This window comes from Panthera onca, chromosome C2 (assembly GCF_046562875.1).
Source record: "Panthera onca isolate mPanOnc1 chromosome C2, mPanOnc1 haplotype 2, whole genome shotgun sequence".
NCBI classification, from domain to species: Eukaryota; Metazoa; Chordata; class Mammalia; order Carnivora; family Felidae; genus Panthera; species Panthera onca.
In genome coordinates, this window is record NC_138347.1 from 8,448,676 (window position 1) to 8,474,702 (window position 26,027).

General features: G+C 41.9%; 2 protein-coding genes across 19 annotated transcripts in view; one reads left to right on the forward strand and one right to left on the reverse strand.

Moving 5' to 3' along the window:
- Positions 1 to 11,612, reverse strand: part of TTC3 (tetratricopeptide repeat domain 3) — a 128,687-nt gene extending 117,075 nt beyond the window's left edge. For 3 of the 9 annotated variants that reach the window (XM_060640852.3, XM_060640851.3, XM_060640849.3), the window contains exon 1: positions 11,374 to 11,611. The gene's annotated coding sequence lies outside the window, so the exon portion shown is untranslated. Of the gene's footprint in view, positions 1 to 1,218; positions 3,870 to 11,373 lie in introns of those variants that run through there. The other 6 variants (XM_060640850.3, XM_060640853.3, XM_060640855.3 and 3 more) reach the window with 5 other exon arrangements.
- Positions 10,863 to 26,027, forward strand: part of PIGP (phosphatidylinositol glycan anchor biosynthesis class P) — a 35,987-nt gene continuing 20,822 nt past the window's right edge. For 3 of the 10 annotated variants that reach the window (XR_013557825.2, XR_013557824.2, XM_078452797.2), the window contains exons 1-5: positions 11,727 to 11,915; positions 12,330 to 12,433; positions 18,934 to 19,006; positions 19,547 to 19,665; positions 20,623 to 20,689. Coding sequence is in view for 8 of the 10 variants with exons in the window: in XM_078452797.2 (XP_078308923.1) it covers positions 12,352 to 12,433; positions 18,934 to 19,006; positions 19,547 to 19,665; positions 20,623 to 20,675 (327 nt within the window). In the remaining 2 variants the exon portion in view is untranslated. The other 7 variants (XM_078452794.2, XM_060640872.3, XM_078452796.2 and 4 more) reach the window with 7 other exon arrangements.

Sequence of the window (26,027 nt, forward strand, 5' to 3'; positions counted from 1 at the left end):
TTGCCATGTTTAAGAACACCGGCAATCATCACAGTGTTCCCCTCTCTCCTCCAAACTCTCACCAACCCAGCCACACCAAGGCCTGTATACACGATCCCTTCAGGACCCCAGCCTTACCATTCACCTCCTTGACTAAAATGATCTTCACCACCTGTGACACCAAGGCTCTACCTTCCCAAGGCTACACCCCAGATCACTGTGCAGGTTTAAGCCAGTTTTTAAACCTTTAACTTTGATTAGCTCCTTTCTGACCACAACCAAGAGTCATACAGCTCTTGTGTCCCCTGCCTCCTACCACAGACATTCTTCATCAAGAATTCTTCCTCCCTTTTCTCCCATTCGAATCCTTTCAGCTTTCTGCAGCTGGCTTTCCACCTCTGTTATTCAAGGAAAACTGCTTACAACAAGGTCATTAATGACCTTCTACAAGAGACTGATTATCTATTATGTCTGGAACCTGAACTGTCTGTATGAACAAGGTTTCCAGAGTTTGGAGAATTTAACTCCAAAAGCGAATGACTCGAAAAAATAGACATTTTAGCACCCAAGGTATGGCACATAAAGTGGGACATATGCTATCCTGGAAAATATATACACTTTTTAATTCATTTGCCTTACAAACATTCTGTGTGTGTAGAGCCAAGAACTCTCTGTCATAGCCCACACATCGCCATCACGGCATCGGTTATAATCCAATTAATGTGCTCATACCCAGGAGACTGAGCCACTGTGACAGCATGCTGGTCATTCACAGCCTGGCAGATCTCACTGACATCACACCTGACTCACCACACCCTATACCAACTATTCTATGATTAGACACTGGTGTACTTTTTATTTTCTACCTTGTTTTAACCAAAGAGGCAATATGGCACAGTGGTTAATTAAGAGCATGGACTCTGGAACCAGACTGCCTGGGCTTGAATCCTGGCTCCCTCATTTCCTGAGTGTGTGATCTTGGGCGAGTCACTTAACCTCTCTGTACTTGGCTTTCCTCACATTTCCAATGGGGATAGCAATACTACCTGTTTGATTAACCAGTAACACATTTATAGTGCTTAGAATAGTACATGGCATATAGGAAATATTATAAATATCAGCTATTGTTAACATTAGTATTAGATGCATATTTTAAAAAACCCACTGTTTGGATGCTTCCAGCTAAACGGTCTACCTTAACTGCTAAGTCCAAAGAGCACTTTTCAGCTTACAACTTACTTGACACTGTTGACCACTTCCTCCTTCTCAGAACTCTTCATATGGACTCCAAAGACCATCTTCTCCTGGTTTTCCTCCTATTCTTCTGGCTGCTTTTCCTCAGTTTCCATGGGCTCTTCTTCTCCATTCCCCGCCACCCAAATGTCACCTCTCTTTTTTTTTCAGGCTTACTCTCTCCTCGGTGACCTCATCCACCACACCCAGGGCTTCAAAATAGTACTTTCTGCACTTCCATCATTTGCACAGCTTCACCATGATTTTTGCCATTTCCACATATCACATGTATTTTTATTTATTTAGTAGTTCTCTTTTATTGGGCTCACTTGGCCTAAGTGGTAATATCCATGATATCACAGATTTGACATACAGTTTACATTTTTCATACACATTAAGTTCTTAACTATTACAGAATCCATGTGCCACTTTACATTATCTCAAACTGCACTGAAACAAACAACAGCCGAAACGGCCAGAGGCTGAAGTCTCTAATTCCTCCAGGCTGCACTGCATCTCTATAGTCCCCGTCAACAAGATGTCCCACAAATTTCTCAGATTAAGTTCAAAAATAAACTTATCTTTTTCTTCAAAAACAAACAAATGAAACGAAGTTCTCTCCTCTTTCCGTATGTTACCAGTCAACTGTTCTACATGCCACATGGTTAAGCAAACCAGCGATCCGGAGGCAATCTGGACTCCCCAGTCTCTCTCAACATTCCTCTCCATCTGACCACAAAGTCCTGTCGTTTCTACCCACTTATGAAATCTAAAATTAGCACCCGTACACCTGTTCATGCCAATGACACTACCTTCATTTTCGCTTCATCTTTTCTTCTCTGAACTAACTTAACAAGCAGACTCCCAGCTGGTGATGTGCCTTCAAACCTGGCACTCTCTAACCTGGCACTCTCTAAAACTCTGATCGTAACATTTTACTGCTTAAAATCATTCAATAGCTTCCCTTCACCTTCAGAATAAAGTCCAAACTTCGTACTGCAGCTTGGAAGGTCTTTCATAATCCTGTTTCTGCTTTTATTTCCAGTCACTCCACAACATGCAACACAGAAGACATTCATACTCAACTGCCTCTGATTCATAAACAAACCTTGTTCTACAACCACCTAAGGCCTACCAGTCTGGGAAGCATTTCCTGATCTTCTCACTACTACTACCAAGTTCCTTTCTGCACCTCTTCTCCATAAACCCAGAGCGCCCTGCCCACATCTTTTTGACAGCAGTTCTCACACTGGTCATCACAGGCTTATCTTTGTAGGCTGAGAGGGTATGCTGTGCGCTATTCATCTTGATTCCCTAGCTCAGTACTTGCCAAATTTTTTATTCACGCTCCCCAAGTAGAAAACTTTGCTAAATCCACTTGCTAGCTCTACTACTGTTATTCAGTATTTTTTTGAGAATAACTCAACTTTTAACTCAGATCTAAGCTTGTTTTAATAGAAAATTTGATACCACAAGAAACCTTACACTTGGAAGGACTTTTTTTTTCCTAATACACTCAAGTAAGAATGTAAAGGACTTCTAAACCCATCAGTTACAATGAACTAATAGGGGACTCTCACTGCAAAACAAAGTAGATCCTCGATTCTAAAATTTTTTAAATTTTGCTGAGCTTATAGAACTAGGAATGTCTAAAACCACCCTTCCCCGCAAAAGCAACAAACCTCTGGCTAAAAACTAAAGCTGAGAGTCAAGAGCTACAAGTAGTATTGCCAAGAGCAGCAACGGACACAGCCCTGGGCCAGAAGCAAAGTGAAGACACCGAAAGTGGTCCAATGTAAACTCCCTGGCTCCCAACCAAACATGATACAAATCCTATCAGAAGAAAAGGACCTCCAAATCAAACTTTCAAGATCCCACGGAGAAAGATCAATCAAAGAGTTCATAACCAAAGATCATCAAGCATAGGAGGTGACAACCCAACATGAGAGATAGACAACAGAAAAAAACAAGGAATAAATTTAGATCCCTAAAGACATCAGACATTGGGACTGCCAGATGCAGTCCACAGAATACCCATGGGTTCAGAAAAACGAGGAAGCAACATGAAAGAAAGACTTGATGTATCTGAAAAAAGAACCAAGTGGAACTTTTACAAATAAAAAATATAACGGTTAAGAGTAAAAGGAAAAAAATGGACGCATTATAGAGTAGACTAAGCACAGATGAAGAGAAATTGATGAACTAGAAGATATGGCTGATAAAATTACCCAGCACTGTAAATTCTGATAGGGAAACAAGGAAATGAAAACTATGAAAGATGAAAAATACCTAACCTGGAAACAGTTCCATACACATTCAACTAAATTTCCAAAGAGACAATATTTATTACAAGGCTCAGAATCTTCTAGACCTCTTGAAAGACAAAATTCAGAATCCAGCAAAATTCAGAATCAAGAAGCGTGTGTATCCAAAAGAGGATAAACAAAAAGTAATCTCCATTAGACTTAAAAAGGAAATGACATAGCACCAAAGATAGAATATCCAATGCAACCAAAAGAAAAAGAAGTTTCTTCAAAGTAGCAAAAATAAACGCACAGGAGGCTTTCCATGTAGATAATATCTTCACCATGTGGACAGAAAATAATCCATCAACCTAGAATGTGTATACCCATCAAACCTCTCTCAAGAACAAGGATAAAATCAAAATAATTTTATATAAAAATTGAGCTACCAAGAGACTTGAACTAACTTCTTAAAAAATACCAACTATGGGGCGCCTGGGTGGCGCAGTCGGTTAAGCGTCCGACTTCAGCCAGGTCATGATCTCGCGGTCCGTGAGTTCGAGCCCCGCGTCAGGCTCTGGGCTGATGGCTCGGAGCCTGGAGCCTGTTTCCGATTCTGTGTCTCCCTCTCTCTCTGCCCCTCCCCCGTTCATGCTCTGTCTCTCTCTGTCCCAAAAATAAATAAAAAATGTTGAAAAAAAAAAATTTAAAAAAATACCAACTAAAAGACATAAACTGACTGGATTGAAAGAAAAATCCAGTAATATATGCTCTGTAACAGACACCTAAAATGTCAGGGCATAAAAAAAGTGACAGCAAAATAAAGGAAAAGGATATTCCAGGTAAATTACCACCAAAAGGAAGGTGAGATAGACTAAATAGATACTAACACAAAAAGCTAAATTAAGCATGGAGAGGATCACAGCATAATAGAAAAGATTCAATCCATCAAGAAAATAATGTTAAACTTTTACATCCCTAATCAAATAATCTCACCACACATCAGAAAAGTTGTTAGAACTATAGGAAGTCAGTTAGAAAGTAATAGCAGGAGATTGCACATATCTCTCTCAATTAATGACCAATGAAACAAAAATTAGTCTGAACAACACAATTTGCAAGTTTGATCTAACAGATACATAGCAATTAGAAAGCACATACTTGTCACAAGTACACACTTAACAGTTATTATTCACTATGTACAAGGCCACAAATTGAGAGCAAGCAAACATTTTTTGGAAGACAAAATACTACATTCTCTGATAACACAATTTAGGAGTGAATAACAAAAAGAAAAATGTTAATGTAGATACTTTTGAAAATTAAAAAAACATGTTACATGTTTCAAAGAAAATTTTAAAACGTGTACATCAAAGAAGAAATCAAAATGAAAATTTTAAAGTACTTAGATTTGAAAGTTAATGAAAACATTGTAAGTTAAACAATGTTAGCTAAGGCAAAAATAAATTTTGAGTTAAGTTTACAGCCTAACACACTTATACTAGGTAATAACAATGGCTGGAAATTACTAAGTTAAACATGGAATTTAAGTTAAAAAAGTAATATAAGCCCAAAGAAAGAAAAAGGAAGTAAATAAACGAAAAGGAGTCAATGAACAACAACAAAAATTTAATAGAACTAATTATGCCAAAAATTAATCCATTTCCAAGATTAGTAAAATAGACAAATTTTTGGCAAGATTAACCTAGAAAAAAGAAAAGTCACACACAAATACTCAAAATGAGAAAAGGGGGTTGGGGCGCCTGGATGGCTCAGTCAGGTAAGCACCAACTCTTGATTTTGTCTCAGGTCATGATCTCAAGGTGAGTGGGATTGAACCCCACATCGACACTCTGTAATGACAGTATGGGGCCTGCTTGGGATTCTCTCTCTCCCTCTCTCTCTGCTCCTCCCCTGCACTCTCTTTCTCTCTCTTCCAAAATAAAAAATAATAATAAATAAAAACAAATGAGAAAGAGAACACAACTACAGATAAAGCATAAATTAAAAAGGGAATTAAGAGGGGCACCTGAGTGGCTCAGTTGGCTGAGCGTCTGACTTCAGCACAGGCGCAGGTCATGATCTCGCGGTTTGTGAGTTCAAGCCCCATGTTGGGCTCTGTGCTGAAAGCTCAGAGCCTGGAGCCTGCTTTGGATTGTGTCTCCCTCTCTCTCTGCCCCTCCCCTGCTCATGCTCTGTCTCTCCCTCTCTCTCAAAAATAAATAAACATTAAAAAAAAAGGGGGGGGGGGAGAAATTAAGACAATACCATGAACTTGATGCCAATCAACTTAAAGTTTTTGTTGAAAAGACAAATTTCTTAAACTTACCAAAACTGATTAAAAGCAATGGAAAACTTGAAGTCCTACTATTATTCCATTGCTAATTACTACCAAATTATCAACCATTTACAATCTTTCTACAAAGAAAACATTAGATCCAAATGATCTTAGAGGTAAATTCCACCAAACATTTAAGAAACAAATCACCCCAATCCAAACTGTCCTAGGGAACAGAAAAAAAAAAAAGAACTATTCTTTAATTGTATAAGGGTGGCATAACATTAATGCCAAAATCAGACAAGATAGTCAATAAAGAATAATGATATGTGATTTCACTCATAAACTGATAAAAAAAATCCTAACATTAGCAAACTCAATCCAGTAGTTCATAAAAAAAACAAAAAAACAAAAAAAAAAAAACAATTCACTAAGATCAATTTGGGTTTATCTCAGTAAAGAATACAAAAGAGAATTAAGAATTTTAAAATGTATTAACTGAAATCCACTACATTTAACAGATTAAAAAAGAAAAACTACAAGATACTCTCTCTCAAGTTTTTCTGTCCCATGCAGAAAAGCATGTGACAAAACCGCAAAGACTTCCCTAACTTATAAAGAGTTATTTACGAGAACTTAAATATTTTTAATGCAGAAACATTCCCTTTAAAATCGGGAATGAGACATGTATATGTCCACTACAATCACTTTTAATGAACAATCATCATCATCACTTCCATTGAACATAGATGTAAAAGTATGCCAGCATATTAAGACAAGAAAAAAATTTTTAAGGAAAGTAATTGAAAGGAAGAACAAAAAGTGTATTTGCAATGACATAATTATTCACATAGAAAACTCAAAAGAATTACAGAAAATATATTAGAAACGATAAAAGTTTATCAATTGGGTGGCTAAAGACGAATATAAAAATCCATTAAATTTCTATTTGCTAACAGTAAACACAGAAAATAGAATCTTAAAAAATAGCACCATTTATAATTGAAACAAAACTAATAGAAACATTAGAATGAATATTTTAAGGTTTAATGTTCTCTCTGTATAAAGTTACAAAACCAAATTAAAAGACATTAAAAACCTAAATAAATAGAAATACATACCATTTTCTCAGACAGGAAGGCTCAAAATCTTAAAGATTTCAATTCTCCCTCAAAGTGATCCAATAATTCCAATTAATTCCCAAAGAGTTTTTCATGTCATGTGACAAGTTGATTCTTAAAACAAGAACAGAGGTCCAAGAACAGCTGAGACTCAAGACCCCCTGCCCCAAATAGCAAGATTTCTGGTAAAGCTATAGGATTAATAATTATAACAGTGTGGTATAACACAGAGATAGACAAGGAAACAAGTGGCAAAGAAAAAGGGAGCCAGAAACAAACCCATTCTGGTGAACAGAGGGACAATTCCACCTATGGTATGAGGACAGCTGTAGCCACATGGAGGAAAAAAAAATGAATGTGGATCAGTGCCTCACACTATACACAAAAATCAATACCAGATGGATTATGAATTTAAATGTGAAAGACATCATTTTAAAACTTCTAAAAAGAAACATAGGAGAACGTCTTTATAATTCCAAGGCCAGGTAAAGTTTCCAATTAGATTACATTAAAATTAAGAACTTCTGTTCACCAAAATACACCATAAAGAGTAAAAAGACAAGCCATGAACTGGAAGAAGATATTTACAATACATACAATCAATAAAGGATCACTGTTACCCATTTGTTAGTTTTAAAAGACAACAGAAAAATGGGTAAAAGATACGAGCAGGCATGTCACAAAAGGAAAACCGTTCATAAACATATGAAAAGATGCTCAAACTCATTAACAAAGAAATGCAAGTTAAAATCACAATGACACATCATTTCATACCCATTTGATCAGCAAATATAAAGAAATCTGATGATGATAATAAGTGTTGGAGTGGATACAGATCAACCATAACTCTTACACACTGCTCATCCAAGTATATAAATTGACAAAACTGCTAGTCGAAGTACAAGGTGGTACAACCACTTCAGAAAACGATTTGGTAAAGTTGAACATTCATACCCCATAATCCAGCAATTTCACTTCTAGCAAATAGCTCACCACAGTGGTATTCCAACCTTTTTTTACTCACAAACCACAAAAAATACTTCTAATCATTTCACACTAAGATGACACCTAAAATGCTCAGTCTAAGTTTAAATAATTGCAAAGGATGAATTTCTTGTGACATTTAAAAATAAAGCTGACACATCACTGGCTTAAATTGTTATAAGTATTATTGCATACGACTGATCAACAATAACTATATACACTGATAATTGAAGATGTGTTAAAATGTACTGCAAATGCAGTCTTGAGGAAATGGGAAGTGCCTGGATTTAAAAAGGCTTTCTCTAACAACGTACACTAGATTTTAAATTATCTCTTTGTTTTCCATGGAGTTTTTCCACTTGGAACAATGCCTTCGTCAGACTCCACGTGGATGAGTGGTATGCCTTCCTTATCTAAGGTAGAAGTGCTACTAGGAAAGGTAAGGTGAAAGTGGAAGCAACAGGAGGCCTCTATTACAGGCCTCAGGCATTACCAACGTCAGGAAAGAGTACACATGGAATTTAATCATCTAGAAATGGAGGCATTAATATCCGTGGTGCCCAAGTACTCCCTAGAAATACCTTCATTACTCCCCTGAGGGTCATACACCCCAGCATGAAAATTAGAGAAATTCTTGCAACTGTGTACCAGAAGATATGTATGAAAATTTCGTAATAGCAACACCTAGAAAGAGCCAAAATGTTCATCAAAGAAGAATGCATACACTGTGTTATATTTGCTGTGGAATATTACACAGCCCTAAAAAATGACTTACATCTATACTCAGTATCGGTGATTCTTAGAAACAACATTGAGTGAAACAACCAAGTCTCAGAAAACTGTATCCAGAATTCCTTTTTTTTTAACCCAAAAACCACACAATACATTGTTGAGGGATATACACATATCTGGCAAAATTATATTTAAAAAGCAAGAAATGACACCATTCAGGATAGTAGTCACTCTGGAGTTGAGTACATTCGATATTGGTCATTTTGATTCTTGGATTGGGTGTATTGATTGGTGTTCATTTTATTATTTTGCTTCATAACCTGCATATATATTACATATATTTTGTTTTTTATTATCTTTATTTTGTTACATATATTTTGATTGTATCAAATATTACATTAAAAAGGAAAAAAGATTTTTCAAAACCATTCATCGTATTTTAAAAAGCAATTAAATCGCCTCAACTGCCACTAGAGAGGTACATATACATATCACAGAAATTACTAACTTTACATCAACCATAGGTGCAAAATAAATTTTTACTGGAATTGAACTTATGAGGACCACATGAGATAAAGACTGAGCAAATTAGCTGTGAGAGATGAACCCATCTGACACAGAGCTGGAGCAGTAGCCAAGGTGGCTGCAAGCAAATTTAGCCATACACTAAAGTACAAGGAAGCTGGTCAGTAAAGAGAAGACAAAAAAAGTTAAAAGTCTAATAACATAAAATATTAGCAAGGATGTGAGGAAATAAATGGGTGTCCTCACTCAAAACCAGTGAGTGAAAATTAGTACAACCACCTTGAGAGCTTGTGTGATATTTAGTAAATTGAAAATGCACACAACCTATCTAGCAACTCTGCTACAGGTGCATTTCCTAGACAAACTTCCAAATGTGTGCACAAGCAGGCAAGTACAAAGAGGTTTATTGCAGGACTGTTTTAGAGTCAAAAACCAGAAACAACTTCAAAATCCATCAATAAGGAAATGGATAGATTATGGTATATTCATACAATTGAATTCTTTACCAGTAATTAAAATGAACCAAAGGTAACACAATCATCCAATTTATTTGTATATAAATCTCAAAATATTATGCTGATCAAAAAAAGCAAGTTGCAAAAGACACTTATCATTTAACACCGTTAAAATTGAAAACACATACCACTACATATTGTTTACGGATTCACTGTGAATCAAGCATAAAATAGGAACACGGTGGCTGCCTCTAGAGGAGGCGGAGGAGCTCGGAGCACCTCCAATATCTGCAATTTTACTTCTTAAAAAAAAAAAAAGGATCTGAAGTAAATCTGGCAAAATAATTACATTTGTAAATCTGGGTCATGGACTGGTTAGATCCCCCTACGTATATTATGTGTGAATCATTCCAGAAGTTAAAAAGAAAAAGGGAGATTAGGCAAAGGTAAGAAAACTGAACAAATGAACAGAAATAAACAGACACCAAAACACAGCTTTTGAGCGCAGAGCACGAACCTTTGAGCAAGAGGAGGCGTAGAAGGGTAGGGTCTTTAACGGGTTTGAAGTCTCTTTCCCTGGGTATCCTTGTAATAAATCCCATTTCGCTCGGGATAAAATGCAAATTTCTTGCAATAAAAAAATGTCCTAACTGAAGCTGTAACTATAAGGAAACTGCTCCCAAGGGAGGAGTAAAATCTGTAAGAGGTCTACCTTGACTCCCCTCGCCAGGGTGTTGGGCAGAATCAAGTGACGATTTACGTGAACACCATAAAACACTACACGAACCGTTAAGTATGATCAAGAATGCCCAGGAACAGCTAAAATATATTTACCCAGCTGGCGTGTACGTATATTTTGGAAGCAGTCTGCAATTGAAGGGCTTTGGGTGTCTAGGGCGCTTCTGGAAAAGGCACTCTGCACGGGTACCAGCCAAAATTCGCCTACGCCTAGGCTCGATTTCGGGCCCTTGGCTCCCCCCTTATTCCATCCCCAGAACAGGAGGGTTCGACAGGCCACACTTGTCGTCAACACTATAGAGCAGCTGGCCAGACCCGCTGCCGTCTCCCCTCTTCCCACCAGCGTTGGGGGCGGGAGGATGCTTCCAAAAGAAGGGAGGGGGGAGCGTTTCCCTTCCCTGGTCCCTTCCGGGGAAGGAGGCCACCACCCCCGGACTCGACTGCCATTCTCACGAAAGCAGGTGGCGCAGACGTAAGGCACACAAAACACAGAGGATGGAGCGTGCACGAACGTTCACGAACACTCGCGAACGAAAACGCGCACAGGGGGGAATCATACATTCGACAGGATCCGGGCGCGACACGCGGGCGGGTACACGCTAAGACGCACACCTGGACGGGAGATGCCCCCAGGACAGGGTCACGACTGCAGAACGCGCGGCCACGCGAGGAGTGGACGCGCACCCCCCGGCGAGGGACGGTGACACAACGAGGGGCCACCCACACGGGCCACAGGCGCCCACGCCAAGAAGAACGGTCGCGACACAAAGAAGCCGAGAGTGGACACACAGGCGCGTGCTCGCACGCCCGGGCCGAAGGACCCCTCGCCTATCAGGGTTGTCACCCTCCAGACGAGAGTGCGCGGGCGGCAGGGGGATGCGCACACAAAGGGGCTACTCCCACCCTCGCACAGACGCCCGGAGGGGCCCAAGCTTGCAGAAGGGGACCTTAAGACAAAGGGGACACACCCACTGGGGCCGAAAAAGGCGGCCACACCCCCAGCGCACCGGCACCCCGACCCACGCAGACACACCTCGGGCACCACAGCTAGCGACGCGGGGCGACGCACACACACCCACACTCACCACACACCCACGGGGGGGGTGTGGAGGGCCCCTCTCCCCGGGCATCTCGGCTGCAGCGCGACAAGGTGACACATCCGGGACCCCCGCCGCGCGCCAGATGTGCACTCACCGGGGCCCGCCGCCCGCGAGCCTCGGACGCGGGCCGCCGCCGACGCCGCCGCCTCGGGCCCTCCACGTCAGCCGGCGGGCGGGCGGGAGCGGGAGGCAGCGCAGGCGGCGGGCGTATCACGTGGGCAGCAGCGCGCATGCGTAACCGTGCCCCCCCGCCCCCCCCCCCTTCCGCGGCGGCGAGCGGAGCGATGTAGCTTTCCCCAGTGCTGGCTTGCTGCAAGCCGGCGAGGGTCGCGGTGCGCCTGCGCCTGGGGTGGGGGGAGGCGTGGGGGGAGCGCCATCGCGACCCGGCCTTTCCTTCAGTTTTTCTTCTCTCGCACCCCCCCGCCCCCCCCCCCCGAGGCTTCCCGGACAGCGCTTGCGCAGGGGACTCGAAGCTGAGGTGGTCGAGCTGTCGGGAGGGGCCTGAGTGGACGCTTCAAGGACCCAAGGTCGAGGGCCAACCCCCACCCCTAGCCTCGAATAAGAAACGAGAAGCTCCTCCTCCGAGAGGGCAGGGTCCGGTCCCGGGTGCCGGGGCCCAAACCTGGAGAGGAGCCCGGCCCGGCCCTGCCCTGCCCTTCCGCAGGGAAGCGAAGCCTGCAGGGCTGGAGCGGCGTCTGTCCCTCCTCTGCGCTCCCTTCCCCTCAGCTGCAGGGTGTGCGCGCGCACGCGAGGTCCGGGGGCTTGTGCGCGCGTGCAAGCGGTGTGTGTTGGGAGGTGTGTCCGCAGGTTGGCCGCGTGCAGTGGTTTAGGCTAGGGGAAAAAACTGCAGAGGCTGTGCCCATAGCAAAGCAATGAGGCTACGACAGACCAGTGACGAAGGGGAGGAAATCACTGACGATGATTGTGTTTCTTTCCCACAGATTGTCCAAAGCCACAGGGAAAATGGTGGAAAATTCACCGTCGCCATTACCAGAAAGAGCGATTTATGGCTTTGTTCTTTTCTTAAGCTCCCAGTTTGGCTTCAGTAAGTACTTTGATGGCCAGCGCCTTTTTCTGGTGTTCAAGGACAAGGAAATTACTGCATTTGTTCTTAGAATGGGCCCATCTGAACTGTGATTCTTTCTACCTATGTCTTTAAGAAAACCCGAAGGGAAGTTGTGTTTGGTGTTGTGTATGCCAGGCACCAGCGTAAATAGTTTAACTCAACAAATATTTAGATAGCACCAGACAGGACTGCAAAGTGGATAAAACCTGGTCCCAGTGGTCATAGTCTTCTGGACAAGGCAGACAAGTAAATTTACAATTAAGAGTGTGAAAAGAGGGGGCGCCTGGGTGGCGCAGTCGGTTAAGCATCCGACTTCAGCCAGGTCACGATCTCGCGGTCCGTGAGTTCGAGCCCCGCGTCGGGCTCTGGGCTGATGGCTCGGAGCCTGGAGCCTGTTTCCGATTCTGTGTCTCCCTCTCTCTCTGCCCCTCCCCCGTTCATGCTCTGTCTCTCTCTGTCCCAAAAATAAAAATAAAAAACGTTGAAAAAAAAAAAAAAAGAGTGTGAAAAGAGCCATGGGAACTCAGTAGAGCGACATGAAATCAACCTGGGAAATCAGGGTTAGCTTTCTCCCCGACAATAACCAATAAGAAGCAAGACGTGGGAAGGTTTATTTTTTGTTTTTTTTTTTTTAACGTTAATTTATTATTGAGAGAGACAGAGCATGAGTAGGGGAGGGGCAGAGAGGGAGACACAGAATCCCAAGCAGGCTCCAGGCTCTGAGCTGTCAGCACAGAGCCTGACGCGGGGCTCGAACGCACAAACCGCAAGATCATGACCTGAGCCAAAGTGGGACGCTTAACCCGCTGAGCCACTCAGGCGCCCCTAGACGTGGGAAGGTTTTGAATGAAGGGTGTAGAGTGAGTAATTTGGTGCGGGTGCAGCCTGTGGGAGCTAGGAAGTGAAGAGAATTAAGCCTGAGAAGACATGGGTGCTTCACATCCTGGATCTGGCTCAGTCCCTGGGGAGGATCCGGTTTTCCAGATAAGAAAACTGATGCTCATTGAGACACTAATGTGCCCACGTCACACAGCAGGACCCACATCTCTCCTCTAAAGGATGTGGGGGGATGCCTCGGTGGCTCAGACAGTAAAGCATCTGACTCGGTTTTGGCTCGGGTCATGATCTAGTAGCGGTTTCCTGGGTTTGAGCTCCGCCTCCGCCTCTGCGCTGACAGAACCGGCTTGGGATTCTCTCTCTCTCTCTCTCTCTCTCTCTCTCTCCCCCTCTCTCCCTCTCTCCCTCCCTCTCTCTCCCCCCCTCCCTCCCTCTCTATCTCCCTCCCTCTCTCCCTCCCTCCCTCTCTCTCTCTCTTTCTCTCTCCCTCTCTCCCCCCTCCCCCTCTCCCCCTCCCCTCTCCCCCTCTCCCTCTCTCTTCTCTGCCTCTCCCCCATTTGTGCTGTCTCAAACTTAAAAAAAAATTTTTTTTAATAAAAAAAAGGATGCGGGAATTGTGAGGAAAACCTGAGAGAAAATTGGGTGTCCCCATCCAACATCTTGGAATTTTGTAGAAACCAGGGAGGTGAGGGAGTGGTGGTGTTTCTGAACCTTAACTGCATCAGTACAGCCAGCCATGCTTTTGGCTAGGGTAGCGTATGGAGTAAAGATGTTCTAACTTGAGTTCAAATCGTGACTCCTCTAGAGACAAGCTGTGTCACCTGAGACCATTTGCTTAACCTCTTGAACTTCCATATTCTTCATCTGTGAAAAGGTGGTGGTCAAGTTTACTGAATGTTTATTGCGTGCAAGACAGTAGATACTGTGAAGTAGATATTACTATTACTGTCCTCATTTTAGAACGACAGTCTTGAGGCACAGGGTTTTAGTAATGTGTTCAAGCTAATATACCCTGTAAATGATACAGCTTGGAATTTGAACCCAGACACTGGGTTGACTTCACCCTGCTGCCTCTCACGGGTCTCGTGAGGATTAATTGCTGTGATTTATGCAAAGCAGTTAACATATAGGAACATAATTACTTAAGTGTTAGCTGCTGTTACTATTATCATCAACAACATCATTTTTAAAAATCCCTGTTTTAGTATTAGAAAGATTACAAACTATACAAATAAATAAAGGCAATGACTTTAAGACCTAAATCCAATAATACCCACTACTTTTAATTTTTTGAGAAACCTCCATACGGGTTTTTCAGAGTGGCTGCACCAGGTTGCATTCCCAACAGTATAAGGGCCACACCCTCACCAGTATTGCTTGTTTTCTTTAATTCATTTTAGCCATTCTGACCGTGTGAGGTGGTATCATTTTAGTTTTGATTTGTATTTCCTTGATGATGGGCCACGTTGGACATCTTTTCATGCATCTGTTAGCCATCTGTATGTCTTCTTTGGAAAAATGTCCATTCTTCTGCCCGTTTTTTTGACTGGATTGTTTGTTTTATGGGTGTTGAGTTTGATAAGTTCTTTATATATTTTCACTATTAACCCATTATCAGATACGTCATTTGTGATTATCTTCTCCCATTTCATAGACTGCGTTATGAGTTTTGTTGATTGTTTCCTTCGCTGTGCAAAAGCTTTTTATCTTGACGAGGTCCCGGTAGTTTATTTTTGCTTTTGTTTCTCTTGCCTCAGGAGACCTATCTAGTAAGAAATTGCTACAGCCCACGACCAAAAAGTAATGCTACAAATTTTTGAGTACTTACCAGATGCCAGGCACTGTGATAGGCAAAGGAGGAGCAAAACATTCAAAACTTACCTGCTCTCCTAGGGTTTTCATTCTAGTATGGGGAGATAGCCAGTGGACAAATTAAGTAAGTACCACATATATGATGTCAGATGATAACATGTACCATGGGGAAGAATGAAGCAAGAAAGGAGGCTAAGGTTAATGGGAGGAGGTTGTTGTTTTAAATACAGCAATCTGGAAGCACCTCCCTGAGAGATGTGATTTAAGCACAGACGTGAAAAGTGCGAGTTAGCTGTGGGGCAGTCAGGGGAAAAAGTCAGACAGAGAACAGCCAGTACCAGAAGCATTTAGAAGAACGTGCCTATGAGTTTGAGGAACCGATGGAGGCGTAGGCTTGAAGCCTGAGAAAATGAGGTAGAAAGTAATAGGACAGAGGTCAGAGGCTGTACCCAGCAGTTATGATAAAAGAAGGTATTGGGTACAAAGGGATTACATGATTCTCTCTACATTTAAATATTTACTGAATTGAAAACAAGCAATTTTCTTAGTCTGCTTAGGCCACTGTAACAATTCCATAGACTGGAGGCTTAAACAATCAACATTTCTTCCGGTTCTGGAAGCTGGGAGGTGCAAGATCAGGGTAACAGCATGGGTGGTTCTTGGTGAAGGCCCTCCTCCTGGCTTACAGACAGCCACCTTCTTGATGTGTCCTCACAGAGTGGCGAGAGAGCAAGTGGAAGCTCTGGTCTCTTACTTTCCTTACAAGGACACTAATCCCAGCATGGGGCCCCACCCTCATGACCTTTTCTAAACCTAACTACCTCCCAAAGGCCCTGCCTCCAAATACCTCCACATTGGGGATTCTAGCTTCAACATACGAATTTGAGGGAGATATAAACCTTGGTTCCATAACAATAATTATAGATTTTGATAGTAACTTAGAAGGAAATAAAGGGAAATGATAGGAGTCAGGAGGGGGTGGTGGGTGGCACACAGCTGGAACAGCAAGTGATGGAAAACGCCTCATTGGAAAAGAGGGTATTTGAGCCAAGAAATGAATGGAAGAGAAGGAATCATCCATTGAAAGAATCAAATGAAGAACATTCCAGGCAGACAGTAATCACTGCACTCACTGTCAGTGCAAGGGCCCTGAGATTCCACCTAGAGCAGGAGCATTGCGCAGCAGGACTAGACATTGGAGAAGTGAGCAGAATGTTGAAGTCCTTGCAAGAAAGGAGTTTGAATTTTATTCTAAAGGCCCTTAATTTATTCTAAGGGTTTGAGCAGGCAAGCAGTATAGTCAGATTTATATCTTTGGAAGATCACTCATTGCTGTGTGGAGAATGACTGCTCACGTGTTCTCAGCCTTGAAATTACTAGACACCCACTCGAAAAACCCGGAGTCGTTCTTCACTTACACTTTTTCTTCTCCCAACTCATTCATCTGCTCCTGCCGCTGAATCTGGTGGGGCTTTCTACTGCCTCTGCTCTTCCACAGATAGATCCCACACACACAACCATCACAGTGACTCATTTGGGACGCAGACCCAACTCCTCTACTTAAAACCTCTGGTTGGAGTGTAAATGGTTATTTGTCTTCATAGTTTGCTAGATCTTGAAAGCAAAAAATATATATATATATACACATATATATACACATATATGTGTATATATGTGTGTATATATATGTATCTCCGGCTGTCCTCATTGCCTAGAGCATAAAGTCCCAAGTTCCTTGTACAACATATTTCATGATCTGGGACCTGTTCACTTTTCCGGCTTTATCTCTCAGCACTCACAGCCTTATGCTTTATGCCGCACGTACTCTAAACTCCTTAGTTTCCCCCAGAAGCATCACATTCCTCTTCACTTCCGTTTTAACCAATGCTCTTGCCGCTGCCTGAAAGCATAGTATGAACACACTGCATGGGTTCACAGTCCAGCTTAGGCAAGTTACTTAAATTCCCTGTGCTTTGATTTTTCTGTCTGTGGCTTATGAATAATAATAGCATGCACCTCAAAGGATTTGGAAAGGGTCAGACAAGATACTGTATGGGAAGTTCCTGCCATTACATTTGACTCATTTCTGTCTCACACACTAGTTTGTTTTTTTGTTTTGTTTTTAATTTTTTTTTACATGTATTTATTTTTGAGAGACAGAGCACAAGTTGGGGAGGGGCAGAGAGAGAGAAGGAGACACAGAATCCAAAGCAGGCTCCAGGCTGTCAGCACAGAGCCAGACGCCAGGCTCGAACTCACAAACCATGAGATCATGACCTGAGCTGCAGTCAGATGCTTAACCGACTGAACCACCCAGGCGCCTCTGCATTTCTTTAGTCTTAAAAGCCATCACAAGCTTCAAGCTGGTCCCTTGCCATCTTTTCCTTCTACCATCCAGCCACACTAAATGCCTCACCAGATCCTTCATGCTCTCTCTGTGGATCATGGCAGGGAACATCGTTTTCTCATATTTCCTTCCTTCCTCATCTGCAGGCCCCAATTATATGCATCTTTAATCTGGCGAATCCGCTACTCATTATTTAGGCCCCAGTTTAGTCATTTCTTCCAGGAAATCTTTCCTGACCACTAACATCACCTCCATCCGCACTAGTGTGGGCTAAGGTCCTCATATGTTCTTATGTCGTCTTTTATTACTCATACCACTTAATCATAGTGCAGTGAAAATATCAATTTACTTCTCTCCGTCCCCCTCCCCTAAGTTTTATGCTCTGGGAGGACAGAGGCCATGTCTTTTGGGTTCACCACCGTTTCTCATGCTTCTGATGTAGAATATGACTCATCATCATTGATACCAATAGTTCGAATTTTATCTCTGCCCCTTACCTTGGGCAGATGATGTAACATTTCTAAGATTTCATTTACTCAGCTGTAACAATGACATACACACATAGGATTGTTTTAAGGATTAAATTAAATACTGCATGTGAAATGCTTAGCCAACAGTGAGCGCTTGGAGGTTGACTATTGTTTTTACATATTAACAACAGTAAAGGGTGCCACAAAGACTCCACTTGAGGGAAATAAGATTGTATTCTGGGAGATGGGGCAGAAGCCCAACAGGTAGTGAGTCCAAACAAGGGTAGTAGATACGTTCACCTTTGAGCAACAAGTGTCTGTAATCATTTCAACCCTGTGGGGACGAGGTGTTGAACAGCTACTGTATATAAGGCAAATTGCTAGGTTCTGTAAGGATCACAGTAACAGCTAAGATGTGATTTATATCCTGGGGAGCCTGGGTGGCTCTGTCAGTTAAGCAACTGACTCTTGATTTCAGCTCATCAACTGACTCTTGATGTCACTGTTGATGGATGGGACTAAGCCCAACATTGGGCTCTGCGTTGGGCTCTGTGCTGACCCCATGGAGCCTGCTTAGGATTATCTTTCTCCTCTCTCTCTGCCCCTCCCTCCCTCAGACACATGTGCTCTCTCTCAGAATAAATAAACATTTTTTTAAAAAGTGATTTCTGACCTTACATTGCTTAAAATATAGTATAAGACTTAAGACATGTTTTAAAACAAAAAAGACTAATGGTGGGGGAAGAGTAGCTTAATGAGTATAGAGTTTTAGATTTGCAAGATGGTAAAGTTCTAGAGATCCATTTCACAGCAATGGAAATATACTACTTTAACTTGTTGTAAGTATCATAGGAATGATACAGATAAGGAGCTAGAAGACTGAAGGGAAAGAAAAGTCATTTTTGAGGTGATCAGGGAACCTTCAAAGGAGGTTTTGTGTTATCTAAACCTTGATAGATTAGATACATGCCTTACTAACTTCTCTTTTTTCTTTTTGTTCCCCTTTTCTGCAGTACTATATCTTGTGTGGGCTTTTATTCCTGAAACTTGGCTAAACTCCTTAGGCTTAACCTACTGGCCTCAAAAGTAAGTTTAATGATTTTCTTAAATAAAAATGTATTAATGCTGTTTCTCAGGATCATAGTTTTTCCTTTAGACTTCCCAAATCTTAAATATTTATTCTTTTAAGATCCATAAAAAGCCGTATAGAAATCTAAAGCTTTTTAAAGGACATCACTGATACACCTTTTGTTAAAAATGGTGAGGTGGACACAACATCATTATCTCCATTCCCTCCTGACATCTTGCTCAGGTAACACTACAGAAAAAAACATTTTAAGGTATAAACCCTTGGGAACAAATAATGGGATAGCAGGTAAGAAGTATCAACAGAATTTAAGGAAATGGATTGCAGGTAGGTGAGTGGTAACTGACTTAGTTTCCACTTTTTCCATGTTGCTATGGTATGGAATGATACAGGATTGCAGCTTTTCATCATGAGACCTTGTAGAATGATTTGTCTAATCAAAAATAAAATTAAATTCAAAAAGCATGTTACCTTGGTGATGGACTCTTGAGAATGATGACTTTTTAGGCAGTTACCTACTTTAATATTTTCTTCTGCAGGTATTGGGCGATTGCATTGCCCGTCTACCTCCTCATTACTATAGTAATCGGTTATGTACTCTTGTTTGGAATAAACATGATGAGTACCTCTCCACTCAACTCCATTCATACGATCACAGGTAAATGTACCTCAGAGGGAAGTGTGGGGGAATGGAAGAGAAAGAGTCAGCAGTTTTATCAAGAAAAGCAACCGAGAATAGGCTACAGTAGGTGACACACACTGGCCCAGTAAAAAGAACCTGGGAGAAATAAATACAAAGTTATACCAGAGGAGATGTGTACATGGCAGAAATAAATTCTAAATCTGCTGTTTATAGTATGTGTATTTTCCCATAAAGACCACAAGTACATAATATATTCCTTAGCAACTGTTCATGAGAAAAACAAATTTTATCCTAAACAGGCAGTGTTGATCAAGGCAGGCAAATCGTTCCATGTAGACCTTGTCTAGGAGAGCAATGTGACAGTGTGCCCCCTCCTCAGGACCCTTGTGTCCATCTGACCCCAGTTCTGTAGATAAAGAGCCACAGCAGGTTTCTGTAGTTTTTTTAAATTCCCTTAAGTCTAACGATCAAAGTAAATTCCTGAGCTTGCTCAGATTGTAAGAAGTGTTTTTTATTATACTTATGGTATTAATCACACCATATTGCTTGGTATGATTTTTTTTAACTTTTCAAAGCTTTTGTTTCATGAGTCTCTACAATATATTTTGAACCAGTTACAGTATTTTTATATTTCTTTTCTGAGAACCTACTGTATTTCCTGAATTCTTGCCTGGAATTACCGCAAATAGACAATTTGTACAAAGGGGATGTCGTTAAGTTTGCATGAATGATTTAATAGTTTGGGGATATTGGGTTAAATCTGTTTTCCAAGCCTCAGTCTAATTCTATCCCTATGAGAAGTGTGCAAGTGGGACTTTAACCATCACTGTACAGTTGAATGAAATATTAATTTCTTACCCTAGTTAGATATAGAAAGGACTTTCCTGATTTTTATTCCAGTTGGGACATTTCTTTTAAAGAGAGCATTCAAGTAGTCTTAATTATGTTAACACGGTGTTTATTATTATGCAGATATTAGCTCAGTAAACTATGTGGTGGATCTCCATAAACCACAGAAACCGTAGAAGAAATTACTTAGGTAAGCATAGCTTTTTGTCCTCTTCTTACAGATAACTATGCTAAAAATCAACAGCGGAAGAATTACCAAGAAGAGGCCATCCCGGCATTAAGAGATATTCCTATTAGTGAAGTAAACCAAATGTTCTTTCTTGCAGCCAAAGAACATCACACCCAAAACTAAATTGTATGTAGACTAACAACAAGCATTTATTATAAAAGTTTTTGATGTAATAATTTTGACCATAATTATTTTCACTCTCTTGTTAAAACATGATATTGAAATGTAAAAAAATAAGTTGAGCCTGTTTTAGATAAAGTTCCGTTAATATTGTAAATATTCTTGGGGCGCCTGGGTAGCTCAGTCGGTTAAGCATCTGAGTTCAGCTCAGGTCATGATCTCACAGTTCGTGAGTTCGAGCCCCACATTGGGCTGTCTGCTATCAGCACAGAGCCCACTTCAGATCCTCTTTCTCCCCCTCTCTCTGCCCCTCCCCGTCTTGTGCGTGCACACACGCTCTCTCTCTCTCAAAAATAAACATTAAAAAAATGTAGATGTTCTCAAGTATTAGTTATTAATGGACAAAATAAATAAATACTGCATTACCACATACCAGACTTTTTGAAACATAAGTATCTGTAAAATCAAGAAATCCCTCCAGAGAGACATTTATGCTGTAATTCTTTTTTAATTTTTTTTTAATGTTTATTTATTTTTGAGAGCGAGCTAGAGACTGCAAGCAGGGCAGGGGCCGAGAGAGAGGAGACACAGGATCAAAAGCAGGCTCCGGGCTCCAAGCTGTCAGCAGAGAGCCCGATGTGGGGCTCAAACTCACGAACCGTGAGATCATGACACGATCCAAAGTCGGCCAGTTAACCAACTGAGCCACACAGGCGCCCCTCATGCTGCAATTTTTAAATGGCAATTATGTCCTTCCTGCCGTTTGTTCTTGGAGGCCCAGAATTCGAACTCTGATTTGGGAGAAGGGTACATTTAATTTGTATGTTCTTGCCATCACATTTGTGTCTAAGACACAAAGCAACATTTGTGGAGTACTTCCAACATACCAGGTATTTTTCTAGACGTAGCGATGAAAAGATTCTCTCTGAAAGAGCCTACATTTTAGAGGCAGATTGAGACAGACTAAGCAAATAAAATATTTGTGATGAGTGCTATGCAGAGAATTGAAATAATATAATGTTCTAGAAAGTAAAGGGATGACTACTTTAGATTGGGTCAGGGAAGGCTGCTCAGAGAGAGGCAGTTGGGACTGAAATTTGATTAGCAAAAACAGGAGCCCAACAGAAGGATCAGAGACAAGGGAGACCTTGCAGGTGTGAAGCAGCCAGGGCAGAGGCCTCCAGGTGAGAAGGAGCTCAGCGTGTCCTGAGGACGGAAGGCCAGCAGGGGGCCTAGAGTGCTCTGTGCCAGGGGGTGTGGTCGGGGGAGCCCGGAGAGGCCAGCGACACGGCAGTGGGCTTTGTGGGCCAGTGTAGGAAGTCTGGACTTAAGGGTCTGTGTGAGGAGTTGGAACCCTTTAGACACTGAGCGATGGGGAGGCTTTAAGGGAAGGCATGACATGGCCTGATGTATGTTTTTAAAAAGTCGCTCAGGCTGGTGGATAGAGGATGGATTCAGGAGGGAGAGTCCGGGATGGGGCAAGAGTATGGAGCAGAGTGGTGGCGGTGGAGCTGGGGAGGAGTCACTCTGCAGCCTTTGTCGGAGACGCAGCTGACTGACTGTGCGGGGGAGGCAAGCTGCTGAGACAAGTTGTGATCAAGGGCCCCTCCTGGGTTCTTTTGGATCAATGAGTAGATGGTTCTACCTTTTGCCGAATCAGACAGTATTTGGGGGAAGTGTAGGTGAGGAGGTTGGAGAATTTGGTATATGAGTTACTTGGACTGATGCCACCTTGTGAACATCTGTTTGCGTCCACGTGAGATTAAGAAGCTTAAAGTTTAAAAAACAAACCATGTATAACTTTGTAAGAGTATACTCACAGTTGGCCAGTCTTAGCAAGCATTCAAGGCCTTCTAACTTTGAACACACTAAATCTCTACATAGAGGTGGAGCTACCCATTTTTGTGCAGATTTAACTATACCTTCTGTAAAATGAAAAAAAAAGAAACTATTAATTTTAAATAGTTGAGAAAACTAGGACTTCCATTTCAAGGACAGTATCCCTGCCCAATGAGCACGAGATGGATAACAGGAATCTGCTATTTCTGTTCTGTTGTTTGTCCCATTTCCTGTATTTTTATGGTAAGAGCGTCTCACCACATTTAAGAGCAGTTTAAGAGGACCAGTCAGGTCCATCCAGGATAGAATGGTAAATACATGGTGATCTCTTTATACATTGAAAAACCCTACAGCCGTACAAACAATGAATCACTGCTTTATCTAACAACAGGAAGGAATATCACAGATATATGTTGGGGGGAAAAAACAGACGTAAAAGAATATATACTATATGTTCTCATTTACATGAAATTCAAAATCAGGAAAAACTACTCTGGTGATAAATATTGGAATGGTGATATTAACTAGCAGAGCCATGAGGGAACCTGCCGGGGGGGGGGGGGTTGTTGAAAATGCCCCGCACCTTGATATGGGTTGTAGTTACTTGGGTATAACAATCATTGTGTTAATATCATTTGACTTAATGCTTTTTAAAATTGAATTATGGTTTATATACAATGTTGTATTCGTTTCAAGTGTACAAGTTAGTAATTGGATAGTTTTGTACATTACAAAATGCCCACCACAGTAGGTCACCATATAAAGTTATTACAGTGTTATCGACCGTATTCCCTATGCTGTATATTACATCCCTGTGGCTTATTTTATGAGAAGTTTGTAAGTTAGAAGTTCCTTCCATCCCCTACACCTGTTTCACCCGTCCCTTCAACCAAGAAGTAACTCACACATCAATAAAAAGGTAAAGAACAGTGCCGATGCCTCATCCCCAGAAATTTTAATTCATTGGTCTGGAGTGGGACCCAAGCAGGGGTAGTTTTTAATGACAACCTGACACTTAAAACATGCAGCCAGGATTGAGAACTTCCTGCCTTAATTCATTGGATTTAACTGAGCCTGCGGTCAACCAGGGAGTGGTGTTAGCTTTGAAAGAACAGGCAGTGTTGGAGCAGCCCTCCCACCTTTGTGAGACTCCTGCCCGGATCAGCATCACTCCTTTGCATTCCCCTCAGGCCAATGATAGGCCTATGAAGGTGTTGAAATGGGTGAGAAAAGGCCCTTCATTAACTGCAGCACCCCACCTCACCTCCAGCCCCCTATTAACTTTTCATTCTGTTTCCCAGCCCTGCTGTTCTTACACTTTATAAGACATTTTGTCCGTATGTCGCTTTTTCTTAGATTATGGGATGCAGTTCTTTCCAGGGTCTTGGTTTAGTGCAGCAGTTCTCACCATTTTTTTTTTAAACCTCAGGACCCCTTTATATTCATAAAGAGTGTTCCCAAAGAGCTTTTGTGTAGGTGGATTATATTTAGAAATTAACATAGGAATTTTTAAAATATTTGTTTATAAATAATATACCCATTACATTTTGACATGTTTAAATAACATTTTATAAAAAACAACTATATTTTCCTGAAAGAAACTTAGTGAAATGAGTGGAATTGTTTTACATTTTTGCAAATCACTTTAAATATCTGGCTTAATGGAAGACAGCTGGGTTCTCCTGTCTGCTTCTGTATTCAGTCTGTTCCAATACCACATGTCACAGAGCTTCTGGAAAACCACTGCACACTTGTGAGAGAATGAGAGTGGAAAAGACAAATAGCATCTTAATGGTTTTATGAAATTGGTTTTGACCTCATGGACCCCCTGAAACAGAGTCTCCAGACCACACTTGGAGAACTACTGGTTAGTGGGCCTCAACTAGAAAGAGAGAGAGAGAGAGAGAGAGACTGTGTGTGTGTGTGTGTGTGTGTGTGTGTGTGTGTGTAGGATACGGTATTGCACTTAGGAAGGATAAGTATCTTAATTGAATACCTCTAATGGCCACTTCAGATCTGCTTGGTTCCACGCCTTATTCCAGCCACTGATGCCCCTTTGATCAGCCACAGGTGCCCCTTGACAATGCACCCTGGAGAGAGGGGAAGTCAACCCCCAGAGGATGCCATGGAACTCCATGTGGGGCAGGCGTCCCTCCCCCAAAGAAGCAATTGTGAGCTTCATGTTCGGGAGCTCCTCAGGAGGCCCTGGGAGATTGAGCTGTGGTCACCATGGCAATGGTGAGCTCAGTAGCGCATGCCTGAATTGGCTCTTCTCGGTTTTGCTCCGTTGCTGCCCACTCTTCCCTAGTGTCACTTTCCAAATAGACTGCCTACGCACAAGCCTTTGTCACAGGCTCTGCTTTCATGAGAACCCCAGGCTGAGATGTGGCTTTTCTGTAAAAATTTTGCTTCAGTTGCAGGGCCATGATATGTAATGCATTTCCCTGCTGCATGCTGTAGTTTAAGAAAAAGATTTGAGGAGTGCCTGGGTGGCTCAGTTGGTTAAGAGTCAGACTTCACCTCAGGTCGTGATCTCAGGGCCCACTCTGTGGGTTCGAGCCCAGCTTTGGACTCTGTGCTGACATCTCAGAGCCTGGAGCCTGCTTCTGATTCTGTGTCTCCCTCTCTCTCTGCCCCTCCCTGGCTCATGATATCTCTCCCTCTCACTTTCTCTCTCAAAAATAAACACTGAAACAATTTTAAAAAGAAAAAGCTTTGAAAGACACCATGTTTTACAATAAGCCTAAATAATAGCATAAAATACTCCCCAAATGTCAGCAATATAAACATTTTCTGATTTTGGCAAAACCCCCTCTAGTAATTAAATTATCAACTAGAATTATATTATAGAAGTCCAGATATGAAATCGCCTAAATGAAAAGCCAACAATTCAAATCCAAAATTCTTCCCTCCCTAATTTCTTGACCTTACCTGTCTTGCTGAGAAGTATCTCAATCAGGAGGCTGGGTTTTCTACAGAAGCCGATGCCTCGGGGCTCATTAGAGGGGTGTTACTCCTTAAGCAAATTGATCCAGCCCATAATTTCTTCTATGTGCCACTATTTCAAAGAGCCGATGGGACAAGCAGTATCCTATTACCAGGCCCATGCCCACAGAACTTGGAAAACTCAAGTAAATCCAGTGCTACTGCAGTTATCCCAGACCCAGTGCATTGGACAATACAGACCCCCCCGTCCTAGGCAATCACTTCAGCGCAGACTGGATGGGATGTGGGGAAAGGGAGGCAGAAACGAGATTCTTTTTGTTTGTCTTCCCAAGGTGCAGGTCAGGCTGTGGCCGTTGTCAAGATTCTCCTCGTTCAGGGTAAAACTCAGGTGGAT